This window comes from Pecten maximus, chromosome 5 (assembly GCF_902652985.1).
Source record: "Pecten maximus chromosome 5, xPecMax1.1, whole genome shotgun sequence".
Taxonomy (NCBI): domain Eukaryota; kingdom Metazoa; phylum Mollusca; class Bivalvia; order Pectinida; family Pectinidae; genus Pecten; species Pecten maximus.
This window is the reverse complement of record NC_047019.1, coordinates 11750565-11769629: the sequence shown is the minus strand read 5'-3', so window position 1 is coordinate 11769629 and position 19065 is coordinate 11750565. Positions and strand designations below refer to the sequence as shown.

The following is a 19065-nucleotide window of genomic DNA, read 5'->3' as shown; positions in this document are numbered from 1 at the left end:
TTTGCTGTTTATTTGTTTTATTGTTTCATGTTGGTCTTTCCAATATTCTTAATTTGGCTATGTACATGGGTCCAAAATTACAGCTGAGAGTGGGAAGAACAACCTGTCCAAGCCTACTATGTCGCCAAAATCTGAAAGTTTTACTGAAAGATTTTGCCATATGGTTAAGGTCCACAACCGCGACATTGATATCTGTTTCTTGCCATATATACTGTAGGGCGGACTGAACGACTCCTTCGTTCTGTGCTGCTGATAGGGTACAGGTGGAGTAGACTACAGATCCTCCCTGTACACAGGACAGGATCCCAGCCCTAGGGGAGAAAACATTTCTATAGAATATAACATTTATATCGCAATACTTTCTCCGGAGAAAATATTTCAAAGGAATACAATATTTATACAGCAATACACTTACTTTCTCCTTGAGGGAGAAAACCTTTCTATAGAATACAATATTAATATAGCAATACTTTCTCCTAGGGGAGAAAACATTTCTACAGAATACAATATATAGCAATACTTTCTCCGGAGAAAATATTTCAAAGGAATACAATATTTATATAGCAATACTTTCTCCTCAGGGAAACATTTCTATAGAATACAATATTTATATAACAATACTGTCTCCTATGGAAAAAAAATTCTATAGAATACCATATTTATATAACAATACTGTCTCCTAGAGGAGAAATCATATTTATGGAATAAAATATTCATACAGCAATGCTTTCTATTAGGGGAGAAACAATTCTATAAACCATATTTTATATAGCAATAATTTCTTCTAGGGGAGAAAAAATTTCTATAGAATAAAATATTCATATAGCAATACTTTCTCCTTAGGGAGAAAACATATTTATGGAATACTATATCTATATATTCTTCTTGGGGAGAAAACTTTTCTATAGAATACAATGTCTATATAACTGTATATTTCTCCAAGGGGAGAATACATTTCTATAGAATACAATATTTATATAACAATACTTTCTACAGACTACACAACATTATAAATCATACAAAATTGAATTTACCATACTGTATATAGTTTCTACAGGATCTTCAAAACACAAAACAACAGTCCCTTTTACCCGTAGTGTGAAAACAGCTTTTCTATATAATAGTTCGATTAGTACTTTCTACAGACCAACAAAACATGATTAATAAACCAATCTCCATGACCTTAGGGGAGAACAACAAAAGTACTTCAACGGAATATTTTTTATTTTATATATATACTTTTTTACAAACTCTGCAAAATAGTTCTAGTTCACAGGAACTTGGCAACTGATGCCATGATAAATCGTAAATAACATTTTATCCTCAAATAAACACAACCCCTCTAGTGTAAAATAGTATTACAGTTTGAGGAGCTACATTTATATATTTAGCTCCCTATTTTATAAATTGATGATTATGAGAACATGAACAAGGGGGTCGAATATTTGTAGGCAAGAGCTTATAGCAAATAATTACGGTTAGTATATCAAACTGGTAATAAATGTATGCTAACATGAATATACCCCAGCCTCCCAAAACGCACACATTAAAGCCGCCTTAAATGAACTTATCTGTTTGTTCAGATGTTTAACAATATCAAACAAAACCAAACAATGCTTCAAATTCTTAAAACAGCAAAATCTTTACTCTGTATTCTAGTGAAATTTCTCTTAGCAGGAAAATCATCATAAATTTCACAAACAAAAGGACGACATTCAGTGTATACTTACACCAGGAGGTCGCGTTGAACTGTAGGAAGTTGAAGTCGCTCGCCAGTCCTCCCACTCTTGAAAAGATTATTGTCTTCCTCCAACAGGACATGTCGATCAGTGTTACAGGGAACATCTACCAATACCTACAAAAGTTAGATAAAAAAGTTACCGACATTTCAAATACAGGATGTCCATGGCAAGTATCAACCACCATTAAGGTCTAAAGTAAATGTACAAATGTATGTATGTATAAAAAAAAAAAAAAAAAACAACACAATCAAACAATGACAACTTCACTAGTTTTCTTACAGAGCTTTTGATTACACATTGATTTATGATGTGAATCTTGAATGACTGACCTCTAGATTAATAATCTCTACACAATGAATTCACAATCCTATAATTTTAGTAGTGGGGCTTGTGCTGCCAATGCTGTAAGGCCTTGACATAGTAACATCATATTGACAACAAGATGACAAAGATTTAGCAATTTCCAGGAAAAAAGTTTTTATTTTGTTTATATTTTAATAATTCTTTGTAATTTCTTTTTAAAAAGAATAATTTCACTTTTCCACTAGATTTCCTTCTCTTGTTCCTTGAAGAGCCCTAGTTAAATAAATGGCAACTTCTCAAGTTCTGGCCATTTATTTTTGATAAATCTCACATACAGGACTTAGAAAGCATATATAAAGAGATCATCAGTCTAGGTGCTGTATAATAAATGTATAAAAAATGGTAATTTAATTTCTCTACGTCAAAATATTTTGAAATAACATTTCCATAATCTGTCTGGTCAAAGGGAGATAATTTGCTCTGTTTTCACATTTTTGCCAACATGCTTTTCTCATTGGCAGTACAAGTATATAAAAAAAAGTTTTATCTGGATAGAAAATATACATGTATGTGTAATCTAGTTAGAAACACAAATGCTACATTACATTTTCATTATTGGTATTTCAGTGTGAGAAAGCTATCTTTCAAAGTTTCTATGATATATAAAGTTACACGACATATATAACATAAGTACATGTAATACAATATATTGTTTAAAACTGGAGGAACACCCCAGCATCAACTGTAAATCATACCTTATTAAAGTGGGGGGTTTTCAGCTGTCGACCATCTTGTTGTTTGAGTGTGATGTCGTCAGTCATATTGTCGGGTATATAACTACGCAGGACTTTCTGCAGGCGTTTTAGTCGAGACCCTGATAAATCATTACAGTAAATACTTTCTGAAATGAAAAAAGGAATTCTATCTAATTAAAAACATCCTTTGGATGATAAGTTTAAGTGTATTGTCAAGGTACATTATTGAAATGTATATATAATACTGTATTCATCCTCAAAGTTCAGTTTTCAAGTTTAAGGAAGGCTAAAAATATTTATGAAGCACTTTTAACAAACTATTTTCAAATTGTTGCTTCTGCAAAAATGAGGAAGGCGGCATCTTTGTAGGTAAGCTGGCTTATTTGCAGATAATACAGTAATATTTAAGCTGTTTGTTCTTGCCTCAGGAAAAGAAGGATTGATGTGTGGGATTTGGGAAGTTCCAAGGTATGTGGTTTGATGCTTCATACCAGTGGCAGTTTGTGTTTCTCTAAAAGCTGAGAAACCGGCTGGTCTGTGATATTGTGCTGAAAACAGGGGGAAATGTGTAACAGGAGCAGGTCATTGTGGCTTGTTCTAAGTGTTAAATACAATTTCTATCACGTCATGTTTGATTCCTGGACCTTAGCAGGAATGTTTTTCCCTATTTTTTCTGCATTGTCTCTCCAATTATTATTTTCTCTCAGACAACAAACCTGGTAGATTTGTCTGTTTCATGGCCAAAGCTTTTCCTCCTGGAGCTGAACAAAGGTCAAGGACATTGTCTGAAGGTTGAAGGTCAAGGGCGATGACAGGTAAAATGGAAGCACCGTCCATCAGGAAGTATTCTGAGCAAACATACAAGATGAAAATGTTGATATCATTTGAAAATATTTTGCAATCAAAATGTTAAACTTGTTGGTAATAATTAAACTAGAACCTGACCATAAGGTGAATGCTTATAAAGTACATTTTCCTAATATGTAAACATTCTAAAGCAAGAGCTAAATGTGTGTTGTTGTTTTTTTGCTATATGAGTAAGGAAGTTTGATGGGGACTACCCATCTCAATAAGTATTCTCATAATCATTGCTAAATTACATTTGTTTTATTTCATGATCATAGTTAGCGGTATGTATTTTATTGGGTAAAAGTCCAGAGGGCTGAAGCATTGAAATGGGCAAAAGTAGGAGGTGGGCCTATTCCCAAATAAGGGCCTATGCAGTATGAATATCAAAAAGTGGGGTTGGGCTTATTCTCAAATAATGGGCCATTGCATTGAAAATACCAAAAAGTGGCATTGGACTTATTCTCAAATAATGGGCCATTGCATTGAAAATACCAAAAGATGGGGATTGGCTGGCATGTCCTTAAATAAGAGTCTTTATGCAGTGAAAATATCAAGACGTGGTGGTGGTCCTATACCTAGCATGAGCTTATATACCCAGTAAAATACAGTACAATCACTACTCACCCAGCTTCCCATCCATGTTGCTATTTGGAGAAGGGAATTCCCCTGTATCCCCTTTCTCATAAGCATACACTCGCAGATCCTTCGGGATCTGGACAGGCCCCTCATGTATAACATTAACAGGTATACCTGTAGGTTGATATGTACTTCTCTCTATATCTTCTTGCTCATTTAATTCCTTCTCTGTATACACCCTTTTTACTGGAATGAAATTATCTAAACTGGTATTTTTTTCATATCTCAATAAAGTCATCAATTCCTCCCCTTCTGTAAGTTTATCCTCTGAATCCTCATCTTCAGCATCATCATCCTTCTCCTCAACTTCATTTGAAGGATTTTTTTTGACTTCCCGTGTAAAATTGAAATTATTGTCAACCTTATCGCCTGGTTGATTTTTTAAAGCGTCAGATACATCTCGTAATATATCACGCGCTCCTAGCTGGGTGAGTCTATCTACAACACCCTCGACATCCCTGAAATTGTTTATTAGGGCACAATACTTTTGAGTGGTCAGCAGAGATATTCTGATAGATGGCCAAACCTCTCCGTAAACTGGTTTGTAAAACAGGTCAAAGTGTTCCAAGGCTTTATCTGTTCCTGATAGCTCTCTAGGTGTCTGTGACTACAATAATAAATTAAATCATTACTAGTAACTTACTTCTAAAGATTTTACATGCCACATGGGTCACTTAAATCAGCTCTCACGTCCATTAAATATAGCCACCCCTTCTTGAAATTTTTTTGTCATTGTCATCTCCATCAAGAGAAAATCACCAGAATCAACTCATACAGTTTAAGAAACTATTACAAGTTAAGAGGACCATTGAAAATCCAGATGGAAACATTCACTTAAGTCTTAGCGAAAACATATAGTCAGCAGTATTTCGCCAAATACTATACCACAGTCTCACAAATTACACTATACACGCAAGCATCTCGAACACAAGGAGGGTCATCCTCAAATGACCTCAACTGTTGACAGTCTTTCACTCAGGGGAGGTCATCCTTAAATGACATCAACTGTTGACAGTCTCACACACAAGGCAGGCCGTCCAAATGACCTTAGCTGTTGATTGGACTTTACACAATGCAAAACCACATACTGTAAGTGCAGCAGTTTTTTTCGAAAAAAAAAGAAACTCTGCATAGAAAATGTGAATTCAAATACAATTGAATATGTTTACGTTCTTTTATAATTCACTAATTTTAGAAAATAATTATATGACAAGTCTTCTCCCTTTTTCAACAAAGAAAGGTTGTTACCATAGTTATTCCTTAAATTAGCCCCCTCCTCAGTGTTAAATTTACAATTTAAGTTTAGAGCTAATTTGTAAACAACTTTTAGTTTACTATTTCAAAACGGATGATTACATAAAACTGAATAAGGGGGATTAGTTTTGGATAAATACAGTAGAGAGTCTAAATCATCTGTCCCCAAGCACTAGGATGTGAAAGGTTTGTATAGATCTAGGAGATGACATGGACTACTATAAATATATTTACTCCGTAAATAGATTTAAAGTCCGACAAGTTCGTATCTACCTGTGTAATCAAGTAGTACAGTAGTACAAGTATAGCAATCAATAACATATCTCTTCTGTGTCCAGGAAGAATTTATAAAGGAGATGGCAGACTGCCATGCCGATCAACCTTGACTCTTCAAATCAAATTGTCTTCTACCAATCACCAGTATGTTACTACACATATACATGTACATGAATACATATGGGTAGTGTACGTAAATTCACAGCAGAGTTCTACAAACGATCTAGCGAAATGCAAATGAGGTAAGTTTATTTACATGTAAACATGGTCAATAAAATCAGAAAAAAAATTCACTTAACAAATTTTTTTTCGTAAATAATATGAACAAATTATCTCTGTTGGGCTGGGTTGGATCTGATGCAGGAATAAGAACATTTCGTCATGAATTTAAGTGAAATATAGCACCTCAGAGATTTGGATATACATTGTATACCTCAAATAAACAACTGTTTTGCTTTGGCACTAAGATATGTCATTATGTACACAGTAACAGGATATTAACAAATTTCTACATTTCTGGTGATTTAAAATCAATTGGTCTAAAATTTGTTTTTATTGATTTGGTAATTTTTTCAGTTTATGCTATTGTACTCTAATAACATTACAGGTTTAACCTTAACAATACTGTATATATATATATATTTGAAGGTTAGAGTTTCTATTATAATACTAGGTAAGAAATTAGCTGAGCTTTGGCCAGCTATTCTTTTGTACTGTATACAGGTGTAATGCATACTTACTATTGTTATTTGCCAATAATTATGAGAATGTATGAACCATATCAGCTTTATGGTATTGTCCCAATTAAGTCTAGAATTCCGAGACCTTGGGTCAACTAAGTATAACACTAGAATTCCACAGAAGTGGAAGTTCACCTGTGGCCACTAAATAACTGAAATTGTGTCATTTTGAAAATTTCAAGGTCGTAATATGAAAGGGATCATCCTCTCTGTTGCTGTTTGGTTATTTCATTTTGATAGTATTCATGCTAATATGTTGATAATGAGAAGTTCCTATCTGCAAAGAATTATCCAGAATAAAAAGAAAATTGACATCGGATGTCAATTAAAACTATATGATTATAAGTCGCATACAATTTTAGAAATTGGTAAGGCAAGCCTGTGGCAAGGGCTTAGTGAAAAAGTCAGGAAAAATTAGGTATGTGAAATTACAATATACAAATTAAAGGCCAGCAAAAAAAGTAATATTGACATGAGGTTCAATCTCAAATTGTAATTCATTATGTCAATTAAAGCCATATACTAAATTACAAAATGAAGTAGTAAGGAAACAAGAGGCCCATATGACCTGCATCACCTGGATTCAGTAATCATGGCAAAAAAATCTTTCATTTTAGTTAGGTTACAATTGTTTTCACACATTTTTATAGCCTATCCCAACAATGATTCAAGCCAAATGTGAATCAAATCCCATCATTCCTCAAGAGAAGGCTGATGATTTTAGCGTTTCCTTTTTTTTGAATATTCCCCCTATTGGGCCAGCCTCTTTGCCCCCCAAGTGAGCCACAATCTTTGTTTAGACAACATTTGATCTCCTTTGCCCAATAATGCTCCCGACCAAATTTCATCAAAATACATTCAGTTTCTCAGGACTTTGTAGCAATTGAATTATTTACCTCAATTTTCCCTATTCAGTATTTGGCCATATCTCCAGCCAAAATGAGCCACAACCACTGTTCATGCAACATAAGATCTCCTTTGCCCAATATACTGTACCAATATTCCATTTTTTCAGGACCAATAGCAATTTAAAGGAAATGTTGACAGACAGAAGGATATGGACTATGGATAGACAGACAGATGACAGATGCTACGCTATGGCATCAGAAAACTAAATGTGAGTGACAACACTGACAATGAGTGGCCACAGTCAAAGTCATCCCTAATTGTCTGCCATACTTCAAAGGTGACACAACAACTAAAAGACATTTGAACTTTTTCAAAACAAATATTTTTTGTTATTCTTTACTAATTCAAAACAAGTAAAAATTTTACCTTTTTGCAACAAACTTACATCAGGGGCTAATCTAGGATTTGGGGAATACTAACCATTATGAAATTTAGGGGAAATAAAGGGGCGGCAGTGTCTTGAATTATTCTTTAAATTTTAACATTTGACAGCTATTGTTTGCTACAATTCTTACATATTTCATCAAAATTTTGGGATATCCCCTGTTTTGGAGAATTTTCCCCTGTTTTATGGCATTTTTTCTAGGTGGGGAATTTGTTTTTATTCAAAGGGGAAAACACCATCAGTGAGGAATACTACCCAATTTTGGTAGTAAAAATGGTCTAGATTAACCTCTGTACATAAAGCTGCATAACAATAATTTACCAAAAATGTTCATTCCATATTCTGAGGAAAATACAAGGTATAAGATAGATCTATATTCTGGCTCTACCTTCATACATGTATGAACAAAGTAGCATGGTATTGTAGACTGGTATAAGTTCCAGCCCCTGATTTCCTTCCCTGTTATAAGACACGGTCTTCAAAAATACTAAATCTACTGCTTCTTTAATCTCAATGATTCTCTGCATGTTGTTAAATTTCAATTTCGGTATTTAGACATTATCACTGGACATTGACTTACATGGCTTTTCTTTCGACTGGACTTGTCACTCAACTGATGAAATTAAACAAGGTGACTCCATTTTCAAAACTGTTTCTGGGTATTTATATGAAGTTCTGAGATGTTCATTATAAATAAGCATTCGGGATGCAAAAATAGATTTTTTTATTAAGATGGTGCCCTGGACTTTGCGTATCATGTATATGCTATTCTCAAACTTTATAGCACTGCAGAAAGTAAATAATATATAAGTCATGAAATATATCTGAGACAATATTTGGAGAGAAATCTAACAATATACTATAAAGAAAACTGGTGTGTACATCACCAGTCCTCTCTGGAATACTAATGAAATGACTCTTAGGCTTCGGAACCAGACAACCAACCAACACTCAACAGTTTCAGAGTTGAGATTAAGAGCGAGGCTTAGACCTCGTGCAGAAGCGAGTTAAAATCAGGGTAGATAACTCCCCAATTTTCATTACAACACAAATTATTTCTCTTTAATCCTTTTATCTTGTTTTATACCTTGCATTTAGACAGGTTAAATTATGCCATCCAACTTGTCATATATGTGTGTGCTTCGACCAGTCAATCTTTTGTGAAGAGGTTTAATGGAACAAATTGGAGGATGATCGAAGGAACCCAAATACAGAAACAATACCGATCTGACAGGCAAGTCTTTAGGAGGAGTAGATAGAAGTTCCTTCAAAGGAATGCCATGTTAAGCCGTACGTTAGAAGGAGTGGAGTAACATTCCCTCAAAGAATGCCATTCCAAGCCGTACGTTAGAAGTAGTCGAATAACATTCCCTAAAAGAATGCCATTCCAAGCCGTATGCTAGAAGGAGTGGAGTGTCATTCCGAATGCCATGCCAAGCCTTTATTATTAATATGTTTATTCAGGTAAAAGGCAATATAAATAAAATATATCACAGATACAAATATTAAATTTTTAACAGTTTAACAAGATTCAGCAATCACTCCCTAAATTACAGCAGATATCTAGTTGAAATTTGAAACTTACATTAAAAGCATTTTGTAAAAAGGAATTGAATAATATTAAGAATTACTTTTTAAATATGTTATTGTCAATTGCTTTGAAGGAGTTATTGAAATGATTTACATGCCGGCCTTTACCACATCACCCTTTTACAGTTGTTTAGAAGATGTTGTTAAATGTTAATGATTAACACAGAGTTTTGAAATAATTTCAAAAGTGATGTGCTTTTCGTTAGTCAAAGATCGAATATGATATAGACCTATAAGCTTATATAATGTGTACGATATTTTTCATACTCGATCTCGAAGTTTGGTGAATATTAAGCATTCGTAACTCCACACTTACCCAACGCCGCTGTTTCTTACTGAAGTTTCTATATTGCTGTCTGATAAAGCTTTCAAATCTTTTGGAAAATAATGGAATTTTCTTAGAACGTAAATAACTTAGCTTCAGGAAAGGCATGCTTTCGGCCCGAGAGCGAATATGAAAGTAAACTTTGTTATTTACACGCTTGGAGTTTGATGCTAATAAAGAACTCAGAGAGAAAGCGTTCTGTTGACCATAGCAAACACTGTTTCTGATTGGCTGGAATACACAACTACCAACAGATGTGATAAAGCCACGTCTAGATCTGTCATTTCTCTGTTAGTTTAGGGTGCAAACTTTCCCCAGAAGGTAACATCTGAAAATCACACATCACCATGTCCAGTATGCAGGGCATGTATAGCATGCGCAGCCCAGGTAACGTACTTTACTGGACCAAGGGTTCGAACGTAGAATGACATTTAGCTAAGGTCTAGACTAGATCTACTGTATCGTTGTAGGACTATAATGATATAGGCCTATACTCATTGTTACTTTCTTTAGCATAACACATTCGAATCGACTTGAGGAATCATTTTGACTGTGCACAAGTCTTTGCCAATAATAGGCTATGCACATGAAAGACTTTACCTTAAGACTAATAACAAAGCTTGCCAATAATTTAGGCTATAATATAACAAATAAGATTTTACCAACTACGTACAAGACTTTCTACTTCTGCTTCTACCAGCTAATGATATGCTTCGAGACAGTGAAGATCATGCCATATGTTGTGAAGCACAGAACTGATCATGAGCTATTTAATGTTTAATGCGCAGAGATAGCTATGTAGCGGAACTGGACCGGGTCGATCATCTGCGACCAGGTAGCTCAATCGGTAGAGCATCCGGCTAATGTTCGGAGGTCCCGGGTTCGAACCCCGGTCTGGCCGTGCATTTTTCCACTCCTACTACAGCTAATTTGAAAGAGATAGAGTCAGAAGAAACAATTTCAGAAGGGAATCGAGTTGTTCCAATCTTTGATTTTCTGAGGAAAGAAGGATTCTTTCCCCGAAGGATGTCCTACATGAGATGCATGATTTTGAAAGAAGTTTGATGATCTCTAATGTCTAGTATGTCTGGAAATAGGGGTCATACTCAAGCTTGGCACCTTAATTTCTGCATACTGCCAGGCTTATAAGCCATTTCAGATGTTTTAACATGTCACTTACACTAGAGATGTTATGATAACAATTGACAACAAAAAAGGCATCACCCCTGCACTTTAACATTTCTTATAATTCATGATCATCTACATCCTTTATTAAGTAAGGGTCCCACAATCATGACAGTAGACAAGAGACATTTAGGACTTGACTTTTAATTTGATGTTAAAAGATAAAACTTGAGATTTCACTTCAGGAAGCCTAGGATGGAATTAGCTCTTTTGGTAATGTAATTCATATGGGTATCACATTGTAAGTTAGAGTTGATGGTAACATCAAGACATCTGACCTTTATCATATGCTCCAACTCGTGGCTATGCTGTATCTGCATGTAAGTGTATGTAGAGGTGCATGATAGATAGGATGTCTATTCCTGGTGACAGAGAGGACCTGACATTTCTCAGGATAAAAAGTCATTTTCCATTTAGTCTCCCAAACGGCTGCATGTACAGTAGCTGATCAAGATCTCATAGATTTGGCATCTCTGTGATGTTACTGTCATATACATGACGGTATCGTCTGCAAAGATTCTGATAGAAGAATAGAAGATGTAAATCCAGTGGTATAATATATCAATTGAGTAGTATAGGTTCGAAGACAAACCTTTGGGGACCTCTGATCTCACTAGGGCAGAATCCATTTTTAACCAGTCCCTTCAAACTTGAAAGGCCTTATAATCATGATATGTAGTTTTGTTTTCTTTTGTGTCATTTTGTAAGAGTTATTGCCCTTTTTTAATTTTACTATTGATAATTCTGTCCAGGAATCGCCTCCCAAAGTTCTTAAATGATAGCTTTCAAACTTTGTAATATATGACTTGATTTGTATATCCATAGCATATGGATGATCTTTTTAAAACCAACACTTCCATTTGGCGATTCCCATTAATTCTATCAGATGTATTTTTTTTTTTAATGATTCATTAATTTTGCATAATTTGATATCTTAACACTTGCTTTTCATGTCCTCCATACAAGTTATCTGAACTCGCATGCTATAAACATGTTTCAGCTGTGAAGAGATTGATGAAAGAAGCCCAGGAGTTGAGGGAACCTACAGAACAATACCATGCACAGCCTTTAGAAGTAAGTAGATACTACCAGCTGTAGTAAGTGTGAAGATATTGAGAGAGAACAAAATGATATATTACATTATATAAAGCAGACAGTTTCATGTGTTCTCATGCAGTGGTACGTATCTGCTGTCCCAGAGAAGATACGGATATTTAGAGCTTGCATGAACTTGAGGTACATTTATGTTCAGATCCAAATTTAGGTGCCAGTTGTTATGGGAAGTTTATTTTTCCCAATTCTTATGAAGTCATTAATTAAATTCCTAAAATCTAGTGTTTTTAATGCATGGACACAAAATCCAGCAATCTTTATTAGCCAATTCCCACCTGAATTTACAATATTGCTGCACAAAAAGAAAAAAAAAGCTTGTAGCTCCCTTAAATGTTCAAGAAACACTCAAGTAATATGTACATGTATATCTAATTGTCATGTGTGAATTATTTTACAAAGACTAGGTCATTTATTTTTCAGTATTATGTATAAATTTATTCATTTTCATGACGATGAATGTGAGGGATATTTGAAAACCGTTGCCAAAGTAATAATATAGATTGCTAAGAGGTGAATGTTTTTAAGTTGTGAAGCAATTAATTTTGGTATCTATATACATGTATATGCATTTAAAAGTTATATCCTATCAGAACAAGAGTAGTTCTCTTTTTCATATTTATCTAGGACAGCTTTTAGACAAACACACATACCTGTATATTACTGTGACCTCCTTTTGTGACAGGACAACCTATTTGAGTGGCATTTCACGATCCGCGGCCCTGGTGAGAGTGAATTTGATGGAGGTTTATATCATGGGAGGATCATCCTTCCCCCAGAGTATCCGATGAAGCCCCCAAGCATCATCCTTCTCACAGTAAGAACTAGAAATTATTACAGTCATCTCTAGGTTTAAATGTCTGGACAATAAAAATCATTTTGTCAAAAAAAAAAAATAATAATAAAAATATTACCAGTGATGTAGATGATATTCAAACAATCTCTGTAAAAGTCTGGTTTAATAATAATTACCTTTTCCCAAATTACGAAAGAGAAAAACATAACTGTGATTCATAATTGTTTTATCTTTTTATAAGAAATTAATTTGAAAGTTTAGACTTATATATATTCTGATAAATTTGAAACCAAATTTTACACTTTATAATGCTTTATATGTATCTGTAAAAGCAGGCTTAGTTCTGCTTGAAATCTGAGGATTTTTTCTCATGATATTTATGAAAATTTAAGTGTTTAATTAATGGCTTCAATGTTATTGTTATAAGAGTATGCAGTTGTTTAATTGGAGCACAACAAAATATTACACTTAGAACAGTGAATGAAATTTTTGATATCAAAATATTTTGTGTTGCTTCGGCCATATTTAAGTTATTTGTATTAATTGAAGCAAAATATTATTATTATTATTTTTTGTCACATATTGAATGCTTTCCATCTATTTTACAGCCCAATGGCAGGTTTGAAGTGTTTAAAAAAATCTGTTTAAGTATATCTGGTCATCATCCGGAATCCTGGCAACCATCTTGGTCAAGTGAGTGGTTTTATTAACTTCAATTTGCAAAAACTTTTCATCTTATAATGCTTTTCTTCGTGGTATATCAGATTGGATTTCAAAGATAGAAAGTTTTGCTATTATTGTCAAAGAATGATCTCTTAAGGAAAATATTTTAAAAGGTTTGCCGCATTTATCCTCTGCACTATTGAATAAAATACTTAATTTTTATTGACAAAATGTTAAATGAGTACATTATATTTGATAATGTAGAAATAACTGGTAGAAAAGTCAGAAACATTTCCTGTATTTGTACTCCCAGAATGATGTCAGTTTGAAAATAACATATTGTCCAAGAGTGATTTATAGTCGAACATGGAGATATATTCTATGTTGATTTTGTGTGTTGTCAGTTCGGACAGCCTTGCTGGCCATCATAGGGTTTATGCCGACACATGGAGCTGGGGCTATTGGCTCACTCGACTACAGCAAGGAGGAGCGTGCCAAATTAGCAAAGAAGTATGTATGTTTTGTCACTGGTTTTATGATCCTCCAAACTGTGTGCATATTACTGGTCAAAGGGAGATAATAAAATGTTTGTCTTGACTTTTTTAATAGGCAGATGGAGGAAAAAAGTTACTGATAATTTGATTAAATTATTTGTTAATTATAGTTTTGGTCCAAAAATAGTGTTACAAATATAATAAATGTAAAAAAAAAAAAGGTTTCAAAACTTTTTGATTTATACAAAGGAAAAGGCCAGAAGATGAATAATTCAGATAGGAAAATGTGTAAATGGAAAAAAAAAAAAATTTAAGACAACATTTCAAAGTGTTGACAATCAAGGATTCATATATGAAAGTGTAAAATAAGAATAAATCTCAAAGAAAAAGTATAAAAGATAAAAAGTTGTAAACATGCGTAAATCATGACGTCCAATAATTATATGATTGTGTTGGCCAGGTCCCTGGAGTGGAAGTGCCCTACCTGCGGACAGGTCCAGAATATTCTCAAACCAGTCACCTCAGCCTCGCAGCAAACCAGACAGGAAGCTAAGGAACTAGCCGCACAGATAAACTTCCAGGTCAGTCAATGGTATCATGATGGCTTTTCAATATGGCCTAACAATTATTGAAATGTTCTTATGCATTCAGATGACCTCAATAAACATAGCCTTTGTCTAAAACATGGACTATTGTTTTTGAGATAGACAGACTTATGTAGGCGATAAACCAGTAACTCATCAAGTTACTTTCCTCTTATCATGTGTTGTTGGCATGTTTTTGGTTTTTAAGAAATCAAAATTGGTCTTAAATTTTTGTCTTGTTTAAATGACAAATAACCAAATTGATAATACAGGATTGATAGGCCTCTTGATGAATTGTATATATATACGTAAAAGGCATAAGAAAGAATAATGAAATGTAAACAAATTCAATATTGTGCATATCTTTACTCTCTGTTCTGATATTGCTTAAGAAAAGAGAGCTGATGTATGTATGAACTTTTTAATGTTGTCATTAGAAAGAAAAGTCAATTTTCTGGTACAGTATGATTAAATGAAATAGCTTACAGTACATTTCTTTGAAAAACTTTAAAACTTCATTCAAACCACTATTTAAATGACATAAAGACGTGAGATTTTAGAATTTTATGTAAACTACCATAAGATTAAATGTTATTTTTTTAATTTAGGGAGAGAAGTCTACATCAACATCATCAGAGCCACCAAAAAGTCCGGGATCAACACCTGCACCAACCAGTAATCCCCAAACTCCTATAAGTACAGCCACATCTGGTGCAACATCTGGTGCCACACCCACTTCTCCTCCTCCAGACCAGGCTCCGTTTACACCTCCTTTTGGACAATTCCCTTTCGGATCTCCATACTTTCCATACACTTTCCCGCCCACTTCCCCAACAGGACAGAACGTGACGACAGGCGTAATGGGAATCCCTCGATTTCCACCTCCGCCACCCGTTATACCAGCAATGTTCCCTCCAGGCCTCACGGCAAACTACGGCCATGGTGGAATGTCCCAGTTTCCAAATTCTGTGTTCTCCATGCCAACAAGTGTTCCTAGTACAACTCCACCGAATAAAGAGGTAGAAACAAACAAATCAAGTGTACAATCTCAACCGTCTGTGAAAAAAGAAACTTCTGTTAAAGCTGAGACTTCATCAACCGGTGCGACTAAAGAGGAAAAGAAACCTTGTGAAAGTTCTAGTGAGCAGGCTGATCGAAGGGAACCTGAAGGGAGTTCTAATGAACTGGCTACCGACGTTGACTCCGATGTCACAACAACAACAAACAGTAATACGGCTAATACAACAACTGGGGCAGCAGAAAGTCAAACAAATTCTACAACTACAGAGACGACAGGTTTACGACACAGAACCGGTGGTATTGCCAACGAGCCGCTTGCTGCTCCCTATGTGCAACCACCAGTCGGAGTAGTGGGTCAAAATGCAGAACTCCCCAGAGATTTAGACTCTCGGTGGCAGTTGTCTACCTTCCTAATCGCCATTGTTAGTCTGGCTATTGGACTCCTCCTCCTTAGAAGGTTTATTTTGTCACGTACATGGAGATTCTACTATGGGCTCTGAGGAGATTAATTTTTGTTACCCCCTGTCAAAATTTTTAATTGGACATATTGTGCTACCCATACTGTGTATGGGGAACATCTATCTTTTCATCTGTTCAAAATTTGATTTCTAAAAAAAAAATCTTTGCTTAAATATCTTTTTTTTTTATGAATCTTGATAAGTATGTGTATGACCATAGATGAGTTTTCTCTGAGTAAATAGGGTTCCTTCCACAGCAAGACACCTTGTGTGTTTCCATCTGGGCCAACATGAATAATTAATATATTATGAAGTTTATTTAGTTTCTTTAAGTTAATTGTTGAAATAAAGTTTTTGATGTAAATATATGATATAAGCATTTACAATATACAAGACAAAGTCTAAACTTGTGTGATTTATAAGAATATATAATAGTCTATTACACAAGAACTTGGTAGTGATCAGAATTAGTTCATGATGAATTAGTCCAGAAGATACAATACTCATATTGGTTGATGGTTTAATTTCTGCTCATTCAATTTCTCAAATATAACTAAATCAATGCATATAGTGTATAAGGAACAAGTTGCAATCTTAAGAAGTCTCTAGTAATTTTCTAAGATAAGAATGTGCACATATGATTTTATTTTCTCATGGACAAGGGGAGATAATTCTTAGCTTCTTGTTACACTTTCAACAGTTTCATAGATTTTTTGGAAATGAATTAAAATGAATAGATGCAATCGGGAATGAAATGGACATTAATTATATTGTTTTAAATTTGAGACAAATTTTAACACAAAAACTTTTAATAGACATGACACATACCTGTATGTATCAGTTGAGAGTACAGTACATGTGCATTGTATATTTCATTGCTGGATTTAAAAATGTAGCATAATATTTTTCATGGTTTCATGTCTGCTTTGTCGATGGATTAATTTAAGAGAAAATGCATTTTAATTTCCATAAGTCATCTGAATGCTTAAACACTTTTAATAATAATGACAAAAGAAAAGAGATAATTTCTAATTATAATTGAATATAAATTTCATTACATCTTTAAAGTCCAAGGGTTTATAGGATTTACCTGGAATTAGGAGGACGCTTACTAAAGCTTTGAACATTGATTATATAAAAGAAATCCTGATTATCAGCACTTTCGATATGTTAAAGTTCGTCTGGTTAAAATTACATTTTGCTTCTTAAGTTAAAACAAGTAATTTGATAAATAGTACTTTCAATCTATACACTATAGCAAATTCAGATATAATTTGTAAAAAATCCTCTATATGCACTGTCATAATTGTTTTTCAGTGAAACATTGAATTGTTGATTCAAATACTTGTAGGAAAGAATCTGAGATTATTACTTGACATTTGTAACATTAACAAAAAATGGTAAAGATTATAGTGCTTGACTTGGAGCTAGAAGATGTGTGCAATAATTAGCTGTAGGTACATGTACATGCATATGTACCGGTATATCATTTTACAATCAAGCTGGTTCTTATATCAGATTGCAAAACTGTCACAGACAATGTGTTAAGTAACACATGTTATTTAAATTGTATATATGTAATTTTGTGTTACAATACAGTCTGAGTTTCCTCTGGCCCTAATACCAGGCTTGGGGCATTCTGACTGTCAAAATGTAGGGCCAGAGGAGACTCGGGCTAAACAAAACTGTGATATAATGTTGTGAAATTATTAAACTTGAAAAAAAAAAGGATAAAAATCTTGTCTTGTATTCCCCAATAGGTAAGTAATAGTTCAGTTGTACCCCATATATACCTGGTACAGGTATAGGATGTAGGTTAGCTCAGTTGTACCCCATATATATCTGGTACAGGTATAGGATGTAGGTTAGCTCAGTTGTACCCCATATACCTGGTACAGGTATAGGATGTAGGTTAACTCAGCTATACCCTACCTGGTACAGGTATAGGATGTAGGTTAACTCAGCTGTACCCTACCTGGTACAGGTATAGGATGTAGGTTAACTCAGTTGTACCCCATATACCTGGTACAGGTATACGATGTAGGTTAACTCAGTTGTATCCCATATACCCGGTACAGGTATAGGATGTAGGTTAGCTCAGTTGTACCCCATATACCTGGTACAGGTATAGGATGTAGGTTAACTCAGTTGTACCCCATATACCCGGTACAGGTATAGGATGTAGGTTAGCTCAGTTGTACCCCATATACCTGGTACAGGTATAGGATGTAGGTTAACTCAGTTGTACCCCATATACCTGGTACAGGTATACGATGTAGGTTAACTCAGTTGTACCCCATATATCTGGTACAGGTATAGGATGTAGGTTAACTCAGTTGTACCCCATATACCTGGTACAGGTATAGGATGTAGGTTAGCTCAGCTGTACCCCATATACCTGGTACAGGTATAGGATGTAGGTTAACTCAGTTGTATCCCACACCTGGTACAGGTATAGGATGTAGGTTAGCTCAGTTGTACCCCATATACCTGGTACAGGATATAGGTTAGCTCAGTTGTACCCCATATATCTGGTACAGGTATAGGATGTAGGTTAGCTCAGTTGTACCCCATATACCTGGTACAGGATATAGGTTAGCTCAGTTGTACCCCATATATCTGGTACAGGTATAGGATGTAGGTTAACTCAGTTGTACCCCATATACCCGGTACAGGTATAGGATGTAGGTTAACTCAGTTGTATCCCATATATCTGGTACAGGTATAGGATGTAGGTTAGCTCAGTTGTACCCCATATACCCGGTACACGTATGAGATGTAGGTTAGCTCAGCTGTACCCTATATACCCAGTACAGGTATAGGATGTAGGTTAACTCAGTTGTACCCCATATACCTGGTACAGGTATAGGATGTAAGTTATAAATTAGCTCAGTTGTACCCTATACACATCGTACAGGTATAGGATGTAGGTTAGCTCAGTTGTACCCCATATACCCGGTACAGGTATAGGATGTAGGTTAGCTCAGTTGT

At 34.7% G+C, this 19065-nt stretch overlaps 2 protein-coding genes, 1 long non-coding RNA gene and 1 other non-coding gene across 4 annotated transcripts; 3 read left to right on the top strand and 1 right to left on the bottom strand.

Moving 5' to 3' along the window:
- On the bottom strand, nucleotides 1–9974 carry LOC117327159 (5-methylcytosine rRNA methyltransferase NSUN4-like). Its single transcript, XM_033884013.1, has 6 exons — nucleotides 9756–9974; nucleotides 4274–4892; nucleotides 3517–3648; nucleotides 2801–2946; nucleotides 1731–1855; nucleotides 1–311 (listed from the first exon to the last, which is right to left on the bottom strand). Exons 1-6 carry the CDS (start codon nucleotides 9870–9872, stop codon nucleotides 26–28), a joined length of 1425 nt encoding a protein of 474 aa, XP_033739904.1. The 5' UTR covers nucleotides 9873–9974; the 3' UTR covers nucleotides 1–25.
- Nucleotides 5759–9754, top strand: LOC117327161. Its single transcript, XR_004532588.1, has 3 exons — nucleotides 5759–6057; nucleotides 7571–7672; nucleotides 9000–9754. It is a non-coding gene; the product is annotated as an uncharacterized LOC117327161 (long non-coding RNA).
- Nucleotides 9975–9994: 20 nt separating the features above from the next.
- Nucleotides 9995–17793, top strand: LOC117327158 (ubiquitin-conjugating enzyme E2 J1-like). The gene is made up of 7 exons (XM_033884012.1): nucleotides 9995–10151; nucleotides 11950–12023; nucleotides 12745–12876; nucleotides 13464–13548; nucleotides 13923–14028; nucleotides 14473–14593; nucleotides 15205–17793. The coding sequence occupies exons 1-7, from the start codon at nucleotides 10112–10114 to the stop codon at nucleotides 16114–16116; spliced, it is 1470 nt and encodes a 489-aa protein (XP_033739903.1). The 5' UTR covers nucleotides 9995–10111; the 3' UTR covers nucleotides 16117–17793.
- Nucleotides 10594–10665, top strand: Trnai-aau. The gene has a single exon. It is a non-coding gene; the product is annotated as a tRNA-Ile (tRNA).
- Nucleotides 17794–19065: the final 1272 nt, after the last annotated feature.

Coding starts and splice junctions, on each gene's coding strand:
- LOC117327159 (XM_033884013.1), bottom strand. CDS start 9,872: ATGCCTTTCCTGAAGCTAAGTTATTTACGTTCTAAGAAAATTCCATTA. Junction 4,893..9,755: donor GTAAGAAACAGCGGCGTTGG/GTAAGTGTGGAG, acceptor TTATTATTGTAG/TCACAGACACCTAGAGAGCT. Junction 312..1,730: donor GTTCAACGCGACCTCCTGGT/GTAAGTATACAC, acceptor TTTCTCCCCTAG/GGCTGGGATCCTGTCCTGTG.
- LOC117327158 (XM_033884012.1), top strand. CDS start 10,112: ATGTCCAGTATGCAGGGCATGTATAGCATGCGCAGCCCAG. Junction 10,152..11,949: donor GTATAGCATGCGCAGCCCAG/GTAACGTACTTT, acceptor AACATGTTTCAG/CTGTGAAGAGATTGATGAAA. Junction 14,594..15,204: donor CCGCACAGATAAACTTCCAG/GTCAGTCAATGG, acceptor TTTTTAATTTAG/GGAGAGAAGTCTACATCAAC.